The sequence below is a fragment of the Hyperolius riggenbachi genome, chromosome 1, assembly GCF_040937935.1.
Source record: "Hyperolius riggenbachi isolate aHypRig1 chromosome 1, aHypRig1.pri, whole genome shotgun sequence".
Lineage (NCBI taxonomy): Eukaryota > Metazoa > Chordata > Amphibia > Anura > Hyperoliidae > Hyperolius > Hyperolius riggenbachi.
The window spans coordinates 631,138,188-631,155,140 of record NC_090646.1 but is presented as its reverse complement, the minus strand read 5'-3'; the positions used below and the strand labels follow the sequence as shown (position 1 = coordinate 631,155,140).

General features: G+C 53.5%; 1 protein-coding gene across 1 annotated transcript in view; it reads left to right on the top strand.

Moving 5' to 3' along the window:
* NADK2 (NAD kinase 2, mitochondrial) overlaps positions 1-14,970 on the top strand; it is an 80,646-nt gene extending 65,676 nt beyond the window's left edge. Inside the window, 4 exon segments of the mRNA XM_068251240.1 lie at positions 8,687-8,740; positions 9,761-9,870; positions 9,872-9,885; positions 14,361-14,970. Of these exon segments, the coding sequence (XP_068107341.1) occupies positions 8,687-8,740; positions 9,761-9,870; positions 9,872-9,885; positions 14,361-14,499 (317 nt within the window). The 3' untranslated portion in view covers positions 14,500-14,970.
* The last annotated feature ends 1,983 nt before the right edge of the window (positions 14,971-16,953 follow it).

Sequence of the window (16,953 nt, the reverse complement as noted above, 5' to 3'; positions counted from 1 at the left end):
GTCCTGCTCCTGTCCGAGGCTGTATGTGCTGCGCATGTCCTGCTCCTGTCCGAGGCTGTATGTGCTGCGCATGTCCTGCTCCTGTCCGAGGCTGTACGTGCTGCGCATGTCCTGCTCCTGTCCGAGGCTGTACGTGCTGCGCATGTCCTGCTCCTGTCCGAGGCTGTATGTGCTGCGCATGTCCTGCTCCTGTCCGAGGCTGTATGTGCTGCGCATGTCCTGCTCCTGTCCGAGGCTGTATGTGCTGCGCATGTCCTGCTCCTGTCCGAGGCTGTACGTGCTGCGCATGTCCTGCTCCTGTCCGAGGCTGTCCGTCCTGCTCCTGTCCGAGGCTGTACGTGCTGCGCATGTCCTGCTCCTGTCCGAGGCTGTACGTGCTGCGCATGTCCTGCTCCTGTCCGAGGCTGTACGTGCTGCGCATGTCCTGCTCATGTCCGAGGCTGCCCGGCCCCGTCTGTCCTGCTCCTGTCCGAGGCTGTATGTGCTGCGCATGTCCTGCTCCTGTCCGAGGCTGTATGTGCTGCGCACGTCCTGCTCCTGTCCGAGGCTGTATGTGCTGCGCATGTCCTGCTCCTGTCCGAGGCTGTATGTGCTGCGCATGTCCTGCTCCTGTCCGAGGCTGTATGTGCTGCGCATGTCCTGCTCCTGTCCGAGGCTGTATGTGCTGCGCATGTCCTGCTCCTGTCCGAGGCTGTATGTGCTGCGCACGTCCTGCTCCTGTCCGAGGCTGTATGTGCTGCGCATGTCCTGCTCCTGTCCGAGGCTGCCCGGCCCCGTCTGTCCTGCTCCTGTCTGAGGCTGTACGTGCTGCGCATGTCCTGCTCCTGTCCGAGGCTGTACGTGCTGCGCATGTCCTGCTCATGTCCGAGGCTGTATGTGCTGCGCATGTCCTGCTCCTGTCCGAGGCTGTATGTGCTGCGCATGTCCTGCTCCTGTCCGAGGCTGCCCGGCCCCGTCTGTCCTGCTCCTGTCCAAGGCTGTACGTGCTGCGCATGTCCTGCTCATGTCCGAGGCTGTACGTGCTGCGCATGTCCTGCTCCTGTCCGAGGCTGTATGTGCTGCGCATGTCCTGCTCCTGTCCGAGGCTGTACGTGCTGCGCATGTCCTGCTCATGTCCGAGGCTGTACGTGCTGCGCATGTCCTGCTCATGTCCGAGGCTGTATGTGCTGCGCATGTCCTGCTCCTGTCCGAGGCTGTCCGGCCCTGTCTGTCCTGCTCCTGTCCGAGGCTGTACGTGCTGCGCATGTCCTGCTCCTGTCCGAGGCTGCCCGGCCCCGTCTGTCCTGCTCCTGTCCAAGGCTGTACGTGCTGCGCATGTCCTGCTCATGTCCGAGGCTGTACGTGCTGCGCATGTCCTGCTCATGTCCGAGGCTGTATGTGCTGCGCATGTCCTGCTCCTGTCCGAGGCTGTACGTGCTGCGCATGTCCTGCTCATGTCCGAGGCTGTATGTGCTGCGCATGTCCTGCTCCTGTCCGAGGCTGTCCGGCCCTGTCTGTCCTGCTCCTGTCCGAGGCTGTACGTGCTGCGCATGTCCTGCTCCTGTCCGAGGCTGCCCGGCCCCGTCTGTCCTGCTCCTGTCCAAGGCTGTACGTGCTGCGCATGTCCTGCTCATGTCCGAGGCTGTACGTGCTGCGCATGTCCTGCTCCTGTCCGAGGCTGTATGTGCTGCGCATGTCCTGCTCCTGTCCGAGGCTGTATGTGCTGCGCATGTCCTGCTCCTGTCCGAGGCTGTATGTGCTGCGCATGTCCTGCTCCTGTCCGAGGCTGTACGTGCTGCGCATGTCCTGCTCCTGTCCGAGGCTGTCCGTCCTGCTCCTGTCCGAGGCTGTACGTGCTGCGCATGTCCTGCTCCTGTCCGAGGCTGTCCGGCCCTATCTGTCCTGCTCCTGTCCGAGGCTGTACGTGCTGCGCATGTCCTGCTCCTGTCCGAGGCTGTACGTGCTGCGCATGTCCTGCTCCTGTCCGAGGCTGTACGTGCTGCGCATGTCCTGCTCATGTCCGAGGCTGCCCGGCCCCGTCTGTCCTGCTCCTGTCCGAGGCTGTATGTGCTGCGCATGTCCTGCTCCTGTCCGAGGCTGTATGTGCTGCGCACGTCCTGCTCCTGTCCGAGGCTGTATGTGCTGCGCATGTCCTGCTCCTGTCCGAGGCTGTATGTGCTGCGCATGTCCTGCTCCTGTCCGAGGCTGTATGTGCTGCGCATGTCCTGCTCCTGTCCGAGGCTGTATGTGCTGCGCATGTCCTGCTCCTGTCCGAGGCTGCCCGGCCCCGTCTGTCCTGCTCCTGTCTGAGGCTGTACGTGCTGCGCATGTCCTGCTCCTGTCCGAGGCTGTACGTGCTGCGCATGTCCTGCTCATGTCCGAGGCTGTATGTGCTGCGCATGTCCTGCTCCTGTCCGAGGCTGTATGTGCTGCGCATGTCCTGCTCCTGTCCGAGGCTGCCCGGCCCCGTCTGTCCTGCTCCTGTCCAAGGCTGTACGTGCTGCGCATGTCCTGCTCATGTCCGAGGCTGTACGTGCTGCGCATGTCCTGCTCCTGTCCGAGGCTGCCCGTCCTGCTCCTGTCCGAGGCTGCCCGGCCCCGTCTGTCCTGCTCCTGTCCAAGGCTGTACGTGCTGCGCATGTCCTGCTCATGTCCGAGGCTGTACGAGCTGCGCATGTCCTGCTCATGTCCGAGGCTGTATGTGCTGCGCATGTCCTGCTCCTGTCCGAGGCTGTATGTGCTGCGCATGTCCTGCTCCTGTCCGAGGCTGTACGTGCTGCGCATGTCCTGCTCCTGTCCGAGGCTGTACGTGCTGCGCATGTCCTGCTCATGTCCGAGCCTGTCTGTGCTGCGCATGTCCTGCTCCTGTCCGAGGCTGCCCGGCCCCGTCTGTCCTGCTCCTGTCCAAGGCTGTACGTGCTGCGTATGTCCTGCTCCTGTCCGAGGCTGTACGTGCTGCGCATGTCCTGCTCCTGTCCGAGGCTGTACGTGCTGCGCATGTCCTGCTCCTGTCCGAGGCTGTACGTGCTGCGCATGTCCTGCTCCTGTCCGAGGCTGTATGTGCTGCGCATGTCCTGCTCCTGTCCGAGGCTGTATGTGCTGCGCATGTCCTGCTCCTGTCCGAGGCTGTATGTGCTGCGCATGTCCTGCTCCTGTCCGAGGCTGTATGTGCTGCGCATGTCCTGCTCCTGTCCGAGGCTGTACGTGCTGCGCATGTCCTGCTCCTGTCCGAGGCTGTCCGGCCCTGTCTGTCCTGCTCCTGTCCGAGGCTGTACGTGCTGCGCATGTCCTGCTCCTGTCCGAGGCTGTCCGGCCCTGTCTGTCCTGCTCCTGTCCGAGGCTGTACGTGCTGCGCATGTCCTGCTCCTGTCCGAGGCTGTACGTGCTGCGCATGTCCTGCTCCTGTCCGAGGCTGTATGTGCTGCGCATGTCCTGCTCCTGTCCGAGGCTGTATGTGCTGCGCATGTCCTGCTCCTGTCCGAGGCTGTATGTGCTGCGCATGTCCTGCTCCTGTCCGAGGCTGTACGTGCTGCGCATGTCCTGCTCCTGTCCGAGGCTGTCCGGCCCTGTCTGTCCTGCTCCTGTCCGAGGCTGTACGTGCTGCGCATGTCCTGCTCCTGTCCGAGGCTGTCCGGCCCTGTCTGTCCTGCTCCTGTCCGAGGCTGTACGTGCTGCGCATGTCCTGCTCCTGTCCGAGGCTGTACGTGCTGCGCATGTCCTGCTCCTGTCCGAGGCTGTCCGGCCCTGTCTGTCCTGCTCCTGTCCGAGGCTGTACGTGCTGCGCATGTCCTGCTCCTGTCCGAGGCTGTACGTGCTGCGCATGTCCTGCTCATGTCCGAGGCTGTATGTGCTGCGCATGTCCTGCTCCTGTCCGAGGCTGTCCGGCCCTGTCTGTCCTGCTCCTGTCCGAGGCTGTACGTGCTGCGCATGTCCTGCTCCTGTCCGAGGCTGCCCGGCCCCGTCTGTCCTGCTCCTGTCCAAGGCTGTACGTGCTGCGCATGTCCTGCTCATGTCCGAGGCTGTACGTGCTGCGCATGTCCTGCTCATGTCCGAGGCTGTATGTGCTGCGCATGTCCTGCTCCTGTCCGAGGCTGTACGTGCTGCGCATGTCCTGCTCATGTCCGAGGCTGTATGTGCTGCGCATGTCCTGCTCCTGTCCGAGGCTGTCCGGCCCTGTCTGTCCTGCTCCTGTCCGAGGCTGTACGTGCTGCGCATGTCCTGCTCCTGTCCGAGGCTGCCCGGCCCCGTCTGTCCTGCTCCTGTCCAAGGCTGTACGTGCTGCGCATGTCCTGCTCATGTCCGAGGCTGTACGTGCTGCGCATGTCCTGCTCCTGTCCGAGGCTGTATGTGCTGCGCATGTCCTGCTCCTGTCCGAGGCTGTATGTGCTGCGCATGTCCTGCTCCTGTCCGAGGCTGTATGTGCTGCGCATGTCCTGCTCCTGTCCGAGGCTGTACGTGCTGCGCATGTCCTGCTCCTGTCCGAGGCTGTCCGTCCTGCTCCTGTCCGAGGCTGTACGTGCTGCGCATGTCCTGCTCCTGTCCGAGGCTGTCCGGCCCTATCTGTCCTGCTCCTGTCCGAGGCTGTACGTGCTGCGCATGTCCTGCTCCTGTCCGAGGCTGTACGTGCTGCGCATGTCCTGCTCCTGTCCGAGGCTGTACGTGCTGCGCATGTCCTGCTCATGTCCGAGGCTGCCCGGCCCCGTCTGTCCTGCTCCTGTCCGAGGCTGTATGTGCTGCGCATGTCCTGCTCCTGTCCGAGGCTGTATGTGCTGCGCACGTCCTGCTCCTGTCCGAGGCTGTATGTGCTGCGCATGTCCTGCTCCTGTCCGAGGCTGTATGTGCTGCGCATGTCCTGCTCCTGTCCGAGGCTGTATGTGCTGCGCATGTCCTGCTCCTGTCCGAGGCTGTATGTGCTGCGCATGTCCTGCTCCTGTCCGAGGCTGCCCGGCCCCGTCTGTCCTGCTCCTGTCTGAGGCTGTACGTGCTGCGCATGTCCTGCTCCTGTCCGAGGCTGTACGTGCTGCGCATGTCCTGCTCATGTCCGAGGCTGTATGTGCTGCGCATGTCCTGCTCCTGTCCGAGGCTGTATGTGCTGCGCATGTCCTGCTCCTGTCCGAGGCTGCCCGGCCCCGTCTGTCCTGCTCCTGTCCAAGGCTGTACGTGCTGCGCATGTCCTGCTCATGTCCGAGGCTGTACGTGCTGCGCATGTCCTGCTCCTGTCCGAGGCTGCCCGTCCTGCTCCTGTCCGAGGCTGCCCGGCCCCGTCTGTCCTGCTCCTGTCCAAGGCTGTACGTGCTGCGCATGTCCTGCTCATGTCCGAGGCTGTACGAGCTGCGCATGTCCTGCTCATGTCCGAGGCTGTATGTGCTGCGCATGTCCTGCTCCTGTCCGAGGCTGTATGTGCTGCGCATGTCCTGCTCCTGTCCGAGGCTGTACGTGCTGCGCATGTCCTGCTCCTGTCCGAGGCTGTACGTGCTGCGCATGTCCTGCTCATGTCCGAGCCTGTCTGTGCTGCGCATGTCCTGCTCCTGTCCGAGGCTGCCCGGCCCCGTCTGTCCTGCTCCTGTCCAAGGCTGTACGTGCTGCGTATGTCCTGCTCCTGTCCGAGGCTGTACGTGCTGCGCATGTCCTGCTCCTGTCCGAGGCTGTACGTGCTGCGCATGTCCTGCTCCTGTCCGAGGCTGTACGTGCTGCGCATGTCCTGCTCCTGTCCGAGGCTGTATGTGCTGCGCATGTCCTGCTCCTGTCCGAGGCTGTATGTGCTGCGCATGTCCTGCTCCTGTCCGAGGCTGTATGTGCTGCGCATGTCCTGCTCCTGTCCGAGGCTGTATGTGCTGCGCATGTCCTGCTCCTGTCCGAGGCTGTACGTGCTGCGCATGTCCTGCTCCTGTCCGAGGCTGTCCGGCCCTGTCTGTCCTGCTCCTGTCCGAGGCTGTACGTGCTGCGCATGTCCTGCTCCTGTCCGAGGCTGTCCGGCCCTGTCTGTCCTGCTCCTGTCCGAGGCTGTACGTGCTGCGCATGTCCTGCTCCTGTCCGAGGCTGTACGTGCTGCGCATGTCCTGCTCCTGTCCGAGGCTGTATGTGCTGCGCATGTCCTGCTCCTGTCCGAGGCTGTATGTGCTGCGCATGTCCTGCTCCTGTCCGAGGCTGTATGTGCTGCGCATGTCCTGCTCCTGTCCGAGGCTGTACGTGCTGCGCATGTCCTGCTCCTGTCCGAGGCTGTCCGGCCCTGTCTGTCCTGCTCCTGTCCGAGGCTGTACGTGCTGCGCATGTCCTGCTCCTGTCCGAGGCTGTCCGGCCCTGTCTGTCCTGCTCCTGTCCGAGGCTGTACGTGCTGCGCATGTCCTGCTCCTGTCCGAGGCTGTACGTGCTGCGCATGTCCTGCTCCTGTCCGAGGCTGTCCGGCCCTGTCTGTCCTGCTCCTGTCCGAGGCTGTACGTGCTGCGCATGTCCTGCTCCTGTCCGAGGCTGTACGTGCTGCGGCACATGCGCAGTAGCAAAAAGAACGGACATGGGACGCAGAGATGCTTTTATTATAGAGGATAATGTGAGAAGGTGCTCAAAGCAAGCAGGCAGGATTCAGCTGCTGAATAAAACAAGGACCCTGATTGCTCTGAGCAGCTGCTGCGCTTTGCAGGTGTCTTGGCAAACGAAGACTCCTGAAGTGAGAGGGTTATGGAGGTTGCCATATGCATATCCTTTTGAGCAGCCGTTTAAATTGCCTGGCTTCTCTGCTGATCCTCTGCCTCTAATACGTTTAGCCATCGACCCTGAACAAGCATACAGCAGATCAGGTGTTTCTGACTGAAGTGTGACTGGATACGCTGCATGCTTGTCAAGTGTGATGCAGGAACTACTGGCACCCGAAGGATCAGCAGGACAGTCAGGCAACTGGTATTGTGTAAAAAAGAAATAAATATGGCAGCCTCCATATGTCTCACACCTCGGGTTCCTTTTAAATCAATCCTGAAGTGAATGTATATTAAAAAAAAAAAAAAAAACCCTGATACTCGAGCAGTAGGAAGCCTTTGGATGATCTAAAGACCTCCCAGGTCCTTCTACCTACCACCGTCTCACTTTATCTTCAGTCCCTGTGGACGGCAGTTGTACAGTGAAGCGCTTGTGGACAGAGTTTTCCATGGGTTTCCCACTGTTAGGTAAGTAAAGTATCAAACTTTTTAAAAATTTTCTTGTTTTTACATTCACTTCAGGTTTGTTTTAAAGAGGGTCCGAGGTGGGCTCAACCCCCCCCCCCCCCCCCCCCCAAGGAAAAAAATGGGCTACTTGATCTGTGGGGCTGGGCGGATCAGTTGCCCGCAAAAAAACGCTGCTCCTGTGGGACGCACCGGCCCACTTTAGAGGTCACAATGTTGGAAAGAGATTTATTATCTCACCAACTTGCAGAGAGACGGGGGAGCGGCAGGAGATGTGGCTAGGGAGAGAGCTGCCCAATGGCAGCTCTGGAAATCTTTTAGGAACGCCCTTGGTGGGCATTTTGAACAGGAAATCCCTCTCCCTGTGTTTACCTCAGAGATGGCGACAATGTTGCCTGGGGAAGGGGGCAGGGGGGTGTAGCGCATCGGTGGTGGGGACACAGAGGCATGTCATGAGGCAGAGAATCTGCGTCCCATCTGCCCACTTCGAGTTCTCTTTAACCACTTAACGACCAGCTAACGCCGATAGGCGGCGGCTGGTCGTTTGTGGTATTACATGGAAACGTTCCATGTCCGTTCACAAAGGGTGTCTCCGTGAACTGCCTGCGAGCCTCTGATCGCGGCTCGCAGGCTAATTGTAAACACGCGGGGAAGAAATCCCTGCTGTGTACAACAATACGGCGCTGCTGCGCAGCAGTGCTGTAAAGGAGATCGGCGATCCCCGACCTCTGTTTGGCCGGGGATCGCCGTCGTGTGATAGGCTGAAGCCTATCAGAGGCGGCGCAAGACGCATCGGCGTCCTGTGCCGCCCAGGGATCGAGAGGTAGGGAAGGAGAGAGAGGGAGGGAGGGAGAAATCGCGCTGCGGAGGGGGGCTTTGAGGAGCCCCCCGCTCGGCCACACGGAGTGGCGGCGATCAGACACCCCCCCCCCCCCAGCAGGTCATCCCCCTAGTGAGGGAAAAAAAAAGGGGGGGGGGGGGGGGGAGTCTGATCGCGCTGCCATTTACACGATCTGTGCTGCTGGCTGGAGAGCCCACGCAGCAGGGATCTACAAAAACATAGCCCGGTCCTTAAGTGGTTAAAGGGACTCAGAGCTCTGAATAAAAATGAAATTGGTACTCACCTGGGGCTTTCTGCAGCCCAGTGTAGGTCGGGAGGTCACACGGTGTCCATCCGGCTCTTCTCCCAGGGCCTGGTCAGAAATGGCTCCCCGGCGGCTCCTGGCAGCATCTGACGTCACCACACCGACCGCCTTGCGTCACCACGGCAGCCGGCGTGACAGTACTGCGCATGCATGGTTTAATCGCGCATGCACCGTACTGTCACGCCGGCCGGCGTGGTGAAGTCAGACGTGACGTATGAGGAAGGAGCCAGGCACTCGGACCAAGTGTCGCCGGGAGCCGCTGGGCAGCTATTTCTGACCAGGTCCTGGGAGCAGAGCCGGATGGACGCCGTGGGACCTCCCGACCTACATCCCTTTAATATCTGCCATCTATGCAATTTTTTTTGTATTCGGCGTACTTGTATGAAACTTATATTTGTCTTTCTACAGTAAAACAGCACAAGAGTTTAAATCTCACACTGGACAGCGGCTTGATAGAGAGAGGTGAGTTTATAGTGAGTGATGAGCACATTCTCTCCTTCCTTTTTAAAGCGGCAGGGAGAACAATATGATCCCAGGAAAAAAACTAATATGGAAGTAGATAAATGCTTGCTCTATTTACATAACATATGTATTGTACTGTCCACATTTTGTCAGTAAATTTTATATAGTAAAGAGAAAACTGCCAGGCATTTTCCATCTTTACTGCCTTTGACTGAATCCAATACTGATGTCATTTCCTCCCTTTAGATATTTTTTTTTTTTTTCTCCTGCCTGAAATGGTGTTTGCATTGCCAGCCCTCCTTCCCACTGAGTTCTGTACTAGAAACTGCACTATCATATCTAGCTTGTTTGGTAAAACACACGCGAGCACAGCATAGATCATATTTCAGCAGCTTCTGCAGAGGGGTGAGGTGTATTTCCCTTCTCAGCCTCGTGTCACACTGCACTACCCTCAGCCTGATTGGAGCAGGAATGTGGGAGGGAGAGATAACAAGCTTCCCTCTCCCTGCCAACTCACCAGTACAGAGCCAGGCTGACTCAGATAAGATTCATTGCAGCAGAAACCTTTATGATTATATTGGGATGCAGGGGTCAGGATACAGACTACATAATTAACACAGAGCAGTGGATTAATGAAACTTGATTTTATGGCTGACAATCCCACTTTAAAGGAACCTGAGGTGAGACATACAGAGGCTAACCTATTTATTTTGTTTAAATCAATACACATTGCCTGGCTGTCCTGCTGTTCCTCTGCCTCTAATACTTTTAACCATAGTCCTTGAACAATCAGGTGTGTGATTCAAACACTATTGCATCCAAAGAGATCAGCAGAACTGCAAGGCAACTAGTATTTAAAAGGAAATAAATGTGGCAGCCACCTTGTGTCTCTCACCTCGGGCCCTTTTTAAGATCACCTTCATGTTATTAAAGCTGTCATTCACCTTAGTTTGTCTTTTTTTTTAAACCTGATTTTGGTTGTAGCTGATTGTAGTTGACGTTGTTGTGTCTGCTCTGCAGTGACCAATGAATACAATGACACTCTGATATTCAGTCCGGAGGAGCAGAAGATGTTCTTTAGTGTGCGGGAGCCAATTGCTAACAGGGTCTTCTCCAACAGCCGCCAGCGGGGGGTTCACCTCCAAGTAAGTGTTGGGGTTTCCAGGAATACAAATATTATGTAACGGCTTTCTCTCTCATCAGGACGGTGATACTTAATGAGAAACTATTCGATTATTGAACTTCATCCAGATCAGCAGCTGATACCCCCTTTCCCATAAGAAATCTATTCCTTTTCACAAATGGATCATCGGGGAAGGGGGGGGGGGGGGGGGGGGGGGGGGGGGGGTGTATGTATGGCTGATATTGTGGTGAAACCCTCCCACGGTGTGATGTAAGGTCCATGGTTCTGATATCACACTGTGGGAGCCTTGTTGCATTGTGGGAAGAAAGTCAGTCAAAAGTCATGAAAGTCAAAAAGAATCTTTTTTTTCGATTAAGTAAAACAATCGATTATCCCTTTTTTTTTTTTTTTTTCTATAAAAATATCATCAGACATGTTTGAAATATCTTTATTCGGTCTAACAATTGAACGAAACTATCTAATACAAAGAAAATTTTAAAATTGTACCATGTGTGGGCACCATTACATGTCTCATCGGATTTTTATCAAAAATAGGGTTAATCATTTGTTTCTCTTGATCGAAAAAAAAAATATTTTTGACTTTCATTGAATTCGATCATTTTGCTTGAATAAACTGGAAAATTAAACGTTTTTATTGTACAGTGTACGGGCACCATAACGGCTCACCACACACCATGCAATCTTGGTTGTACAGATTTACCAAATCTATGTAGTATAAGGGCCAACAAATTGAAAATACTTTGAAAAGATGGTCTTGATAAGCTCTTATACTACATGAAAGTGGTAAGATTGAACAAAGATTGTATGGTGTGTGTGGTGAGCCCTAAATAATAATGGTGGGTGTTCCTTTAACTTTGAGGAAGCACTTACCACTATCTGCAGTCTCTGGAGTCCTCCATTACTGTGAGGTTAGTTTTTTATCTGGCATGTAGTCGGTTCATTTAGACAGGGAGAGCCCACGGTTGATTATGTAATTGGCATGTGTGAGCTCTGAACTAGGTATGGACAGTAAACTTCTTTATGTGAGAGGCGCCCCAAGGTAATAACGTGGACTCTATGCGTCACACTGCAGCTATTGCCAAGGCGTATCCAGGACACCACAAACCAGCTATGACAGTCAATCAGTAGCGCTGTGCATTCCACTCTAGTAGTTGTCACATCAGTCTTCCACCTCCAGAGATCCTCATGAGTTATCAGTGAATACCTGAATGTATGCAGCTCCGTGCACAGGAAATACAAAGATGGAGATATCTCAGTGGAATATCCAAATTGGTGTGTATTTATTGAATTAAAAACATCCAAAAGTGCAGTATAAAACACTCACATTTAGAGGGTCCTACTCCAATAGGGACCCTCTCGGCAAATCCGCTTCCCACTCCATGTGGTACTACACACAGGTAGCAGCGATCATACATGCAGTAATGCCCGCTCTCGTATCCCCTGATGACGGCGGAAGGCCGAAACTATTAAACGGGGACGAGAGCGGGCATTACTGCATGTATGATCGCTGCTACCTGTGTGTAGTACCACATTGAGTGGGAAGCGGATTTGCCGAGAGGCAGGTAGGTATTGTAGACGAAAGCATGTCAATCTTATGTCGAAGAAGCAAAAGGAGCGTGCACTATACGTCTGACGATGTTTATTGCAAGCGTACATCCAACTTGTGGCAATCAGAGTAATACAATCAGTAGTGGCATACCCTTGACCGTGTTCATGGAAGCTGCTGCAATAGAGGTGGGAGTGAGGGAAGACTCTGGGCCTAGCGACGGTTGTTTTGTGTCACACAGCGTGACCAAGGGTCCGTCAGGACGCCAAATGGCTGTCGCTGAGGTTGGATGTACACTTGCAATAAACACATTGTCATAGGCGGATGATGCACACTCCTTTTGCTTCTTTGACATAAACTTCATATGTAAGTAGACCCAAATATTTGACCCTCTTAAAGCAGACCTAAACAAGGGGTGATTCAAACCAAAGGAGTTCTGCACAACATAGCATTATTGTAGCATTAGGTGTTACTTGCCTCTATACAGCAGCACATGAAGGTACCTGCTAGGCTGCTCTATCTACACTGACTGTTAGACGCTTCAGGCACCAGCAGCACTGACAGGAAGACACACTAATGGAAGGGGGGTACTGGGGGAAGGGGCATAGTTAAGTAGTGTAAATTCACAGTACAACCTGCATTTTACAGAACAAGTCAGAATTTTAGGTCTGGCCCATGTATGTCACCCCCTGTGCTGCTAGTCGTGGCCAGTCATCCTGCTCTGTGTGGAGCGTGACGGGTGTGCGTGCGGCCGGGCAGAAGAGGACAACCGACAAATGCTGGCTGCTGCCATGGGAGAAAGGAGCAGTCGGGGAGGAGTGGGGGTGAGGGAGCCAACTGACCACATGGGGTTGGGAGGAAGCACTAGGTATGTATAAATAAATGCCCTCCAGTACCCTCTTCCAATCACCTGGGTTGGGGGCATCACTACGCCCTGTGCTGGCCCGTCTGTGCGCTTCCTACAGTGCATGGCTGGGACGCTCTACACATGCGCATGACGTCACGATGATGCGGTCGCAAGCTGTAGGACGCGTGCAGCGGACCAGTGCAGGCGTCCTACTCAGGCGACCAGAAGATGGTGCTGGAGGTTAGAGGCAGCGGAGGGGCAGAATGGAGAACGGGGGAGCGGTGAGCATCAGGACAGCCTCACCATACATGCCTGCTCATTCCCCCCCCCCCCCCCCCCCCCCCCCCCCCCCCCCCCCCCCCCCCCCCCCCCGTTTCTCTTATTGATTTTGGCTCTGGTATCCTTTAACCTCCTTAGCGATAATCCCGGGTCAGGGCTCGGGACGGAAATCTGCAGCTCAGAGCGGTAATCCATGTGGCCTAAGTGAATTCTATGCAGGAGCTGCTGCCAGATCTCTGTGGTATGTTTTTTTTTTTTAATTATTAGGGTCTAAAAGCTTGTGAAAATTGCACTGCTTTTAGACCCTAAATTCGGAAATAATCATAACGCAGGGAGGTTAAGAGCAGCCATGTGCTCAGCGGGGTTCTACAACCCCAGCTGTCTAGGGGAACTTCCTTCTTGACCTTGTCTCTCTCTATTTTGTACTAGACCAGGGGTAGGGAACCTATGGCTCGGGAGCCAGATGTGGCTCTTTTGATGGCTGACATCTGGCTCACACTGGTATCAGAAGAAAAGTGAGTGTGGCACTCCTATGTATTCATGAGAGGATTTTCCGGTGGGAGAAGATGAGGAGGTCAAAAACATCCCGCACAGGGAGTCTCTTGCACGTACCTATCACTAATCACCACTGACGTGTGCTCCACATGATGAGTAGGAAGAAGTGTACCATGGATATTATACAACAAGAAGCAGGCACGGGCACCCTCCGTCATCCAGCTTTCAATTGTGCAATTTATTCGTGCAATACATGACATGTTGACATCACCTGATATTCATGGCGACAGCTGTGCGGGGTGGAGGTGGGTGTTCAGGGCTGCAAATAGATCGGCGACGGCCGTTTCGCGTCCACCAGGACGCTTGGTCACGCTGTGTTCCAAAAAATGGCGATCGATACGCTTCCGGTATAAGACGGGGTTAAACCCCGCCCCTACCGGTTGCGTGTCAATGCCAGTGCTCGGAGTAGATTGGTCGACCCAAGCCGGACGCATCTGGAACCTAGTACGCATGCGGGGCCTGGCTACGCATAATAGGTGCGACCTAAGGGTCGCACGGCGGACCAAAAACAATTTCAAAGTCCGTCGGCAATGATGTAGCCTATTGCGCTACGTTGCCCTATCCAATGCGTATCCACGGAGGTCAAGTGACCTCAGGGCATGCTAATCAAACACATGCCGATCCATTTGCAGCCCTGAACACCCACCTCCACCCCGCACAGCTGTCGCCATGAATATCAGGTGATGTCAACATGTTGACATGTATTGCACGAATAAATTTCACAATTGAAAGCTGGATGACGGAGGGTGCCCGTGCCTGCTTCTTGTTGTATAATATACATCTGGCTCACAGACAAATCAGTAGGGGTTGATTCACTAAGCTACATTGCTCAAGCAGCGCAGCTTAGTGTGGCAACGTAAGTAAAATTGCTTGCCAGGCAGCCTATTGGACCAAAGTGCGAGGATCTCGGCCTAAAAAGTTAATCGGCCCCCAAGTCAGCTAATTGTACAAGCTGTTAGTCAGTATTTCTCCTGTCTGGCTCTCGGTGAAATTGCTGATGTTGCTGAAACCCAAAAGAAGCTGAAGACGTGTCTGACTCTTCCGCTGCCCGGCGGATCAACTGTGTACACATCACCATGGCAACAGGGACATGAGCCCTCTGCTGTGTGTGCGCAATGTGCCAGTTTGAAACATATTGTATGGCTCTCACGAAAATACATCTTAAAATGTGACGTTTATGGATCTCTCAGACAAAATGGTTCCTGACACCTGTTGTAGATCTTCTTACATACTTGTGTTTCCTCCGCAGGGTGTGTGTGCGCTCCCGCTGCTGGGATGCCTGCATGGTGGTCGATGGTGGAACATCTTTTGAGTTCAACGATGGCGCCATTGTCACCATAGCCATGGATGGCGAGGATGCCTTGTGCACTATATTGCTGGATGACTAAGGCACGCCTGGATGACAATGAGGAGCTTCAGTTCTGCCGTTTCCCTGAAGATACTCATAAACTCAGGACACCAATCCTGATTCTTGACAGAAGTCATGGGCTGGTGATACCAGACTGCTGCAGACTCCATTCCTCATCAGAGCACTAATAGCAAACACCTGCCAAGCTGTCTAAACTGTGAAGTTACTCCACAGCGCCACCTACCGACCACAGGCCAACCTTACATGGATGCTGCACCCCTCCAGCCAGAGGGCTGTTGTATATTTGTACAGAGATATTCTATTGCCACATATAGTACAATTTTGATAGATTGCTTTTTTTTTTTTTTTTTTTTTTTTTTTTAGCTTTGTTACTTTTTTCCTTTTTTTATTTTGAATTTTCTTGTGTAAACTATGGGTTGCTGATTTCTACTTTATCCTTATTACTGCTTTGCTGAGAAATACATATATAAAACCATTTACTAGTTTCAAATACGCCTTGCCTTTTCCTGGAAAACAGAGTACCCCCTTTTAGGGCTGGTGCACACCAAAACCCGCTAGCAGATCCGCAAAATGCTAGCAGATTTTTAAACGCTTTTTTTTATTTTTATGAGGCGTTTTGCTAGCGTTTTGCGGATTGCTGCTGCGGTTTTCAGTATAGTAGATTTCATATATTGTTACAGTAAAGCTGTTACTGAACAGCTTCTGTAACAAAAACGCCTGCAAAACCGCTCTGAAGTGCCGTTTTTCAGAGCGGTTTGCGTTTTTCCTATACTTAACATTGAGGCAGAAACGCATCCGCAATCCAAAAAATGCCTCACCCAGGCATTTTTCGTTTCTGCAAAACGCCTGCCGCTCTGGTGTGCACCACCCCATTGAGATACATTGACCAAGCAGATCCGCAGCCGCAAGCGGATCTGAAAACGCCCAAAAAGCCGCTCGGTGTGCACCAGCCCTTTAAGCCATAGTTTTGTTGTATGGGCATTGTGTACAGTGTACAATCGCATTGCACAAAGATTTGTGTATTGTGTGTGGATTGTTCAGAAAGTATCAGCTGTTAGTATTTATCTGCCATGCAAGGTATTCCTTCTATATAATTTAACTTGCATCTGTCAGGTTGACCTCCTCTCTCCCTGCAGTTGTCATGTGACTACAGTATGCCAGTACATGTTTGTTCAGCAGCATGAACATGAAGTCAGCCTCAATTCCACCAACTCATAGAGGAGCATGATGCTACAATGGCCTCAATTCACTAAGCAGTTTAGACTAGTCTACAGATGGTTTTTAGTCTACTAATGGTTTGGTGTAATGTGTTAAACCTGTTTTTAGACCTGGTCTAACATTCAGTAATTACACAATTTACAAAGGCAAACAAGGAGTAACCACGCCCACTTTTTCTGACAGAGATTAGACCAGCTGATTTCTCATTGGTAAAGCAATTCTGTGAGGTATTTTGGATGTCAGGATGGAACCTTTTGAATTAATTATGCAGGAGTTTAATTGTATGCAGAGGAGAGCTCATCAGAGGAGAAGGATGTCAGTCATAGCTACTCGTATGTGAATTGCATCTTTTGATCATTTCTCCTGCTTTACCGACCTAATTACCGAATGGTTTAGACCAAGTCTAAAACATTTGGTAATAGTGAATTCCCCTTTGATGCAACTGACTAAACCATCAGTAGACTAAAAACCATCAGTAGAGTAGTCTAAACTGCTTAGTGAATTGAGGCCCCTAAAGGGATTTAACCTTGAGGACCCTGGGCTTAAACCTCCCTAGTGACCAGGCCATTTTTACAATTTAGGCCACTGCAGCTTTAAAGGAGAACTGTAGTGAGAGGAATATGGAGTCTGCCATATTTGTATCCATTTAAGCAATACCAGTTGCCTGGCTCTCCTGCTGATCCTCTGCAGCTAATACTTTCAGCCATAGGCCCTGAAGCAGCATGCAGCAGATCAGGTGTTTCTGACAATTTTGACAGATATGACAAGATTAGCCGCATGCTTGTTCCTGGTGTGATTCAGACATTTCTTCAGCCAAATAGACCAGCAGAGCTGCCAGGCAACTAGTATTGCTTAAAAGGAAACACATATGGCAGCCTCCATATACCTCTCACTACAGTTCTCCTTTAAAGCCTAATCTACACAATACGATTCTTAAGCTGGGCATACACGCTTTTTATTATCAATCGAGCCGCTGATGGCTCGATTGATAATATCCGACGTGTCCGATCACCGCGCCGGATCGATACCGAGCGGGAATCTATCCAGGCGCCCACTGGGACATGCCGGGATTGAGCCAGCGGCTCGATTCCGGCGCACAAACGTGCCGTGTATGCCCAGCATTAGTACGATTCGATTACGATTCTATATACGATCTGAATAAATCCAACATGTCCAATCGAATTCAATTCGATTTGCCATTGCAAAACAATGGTAAATGGAATTGAATCGAATCTCGATCGGACATGGCGGATTT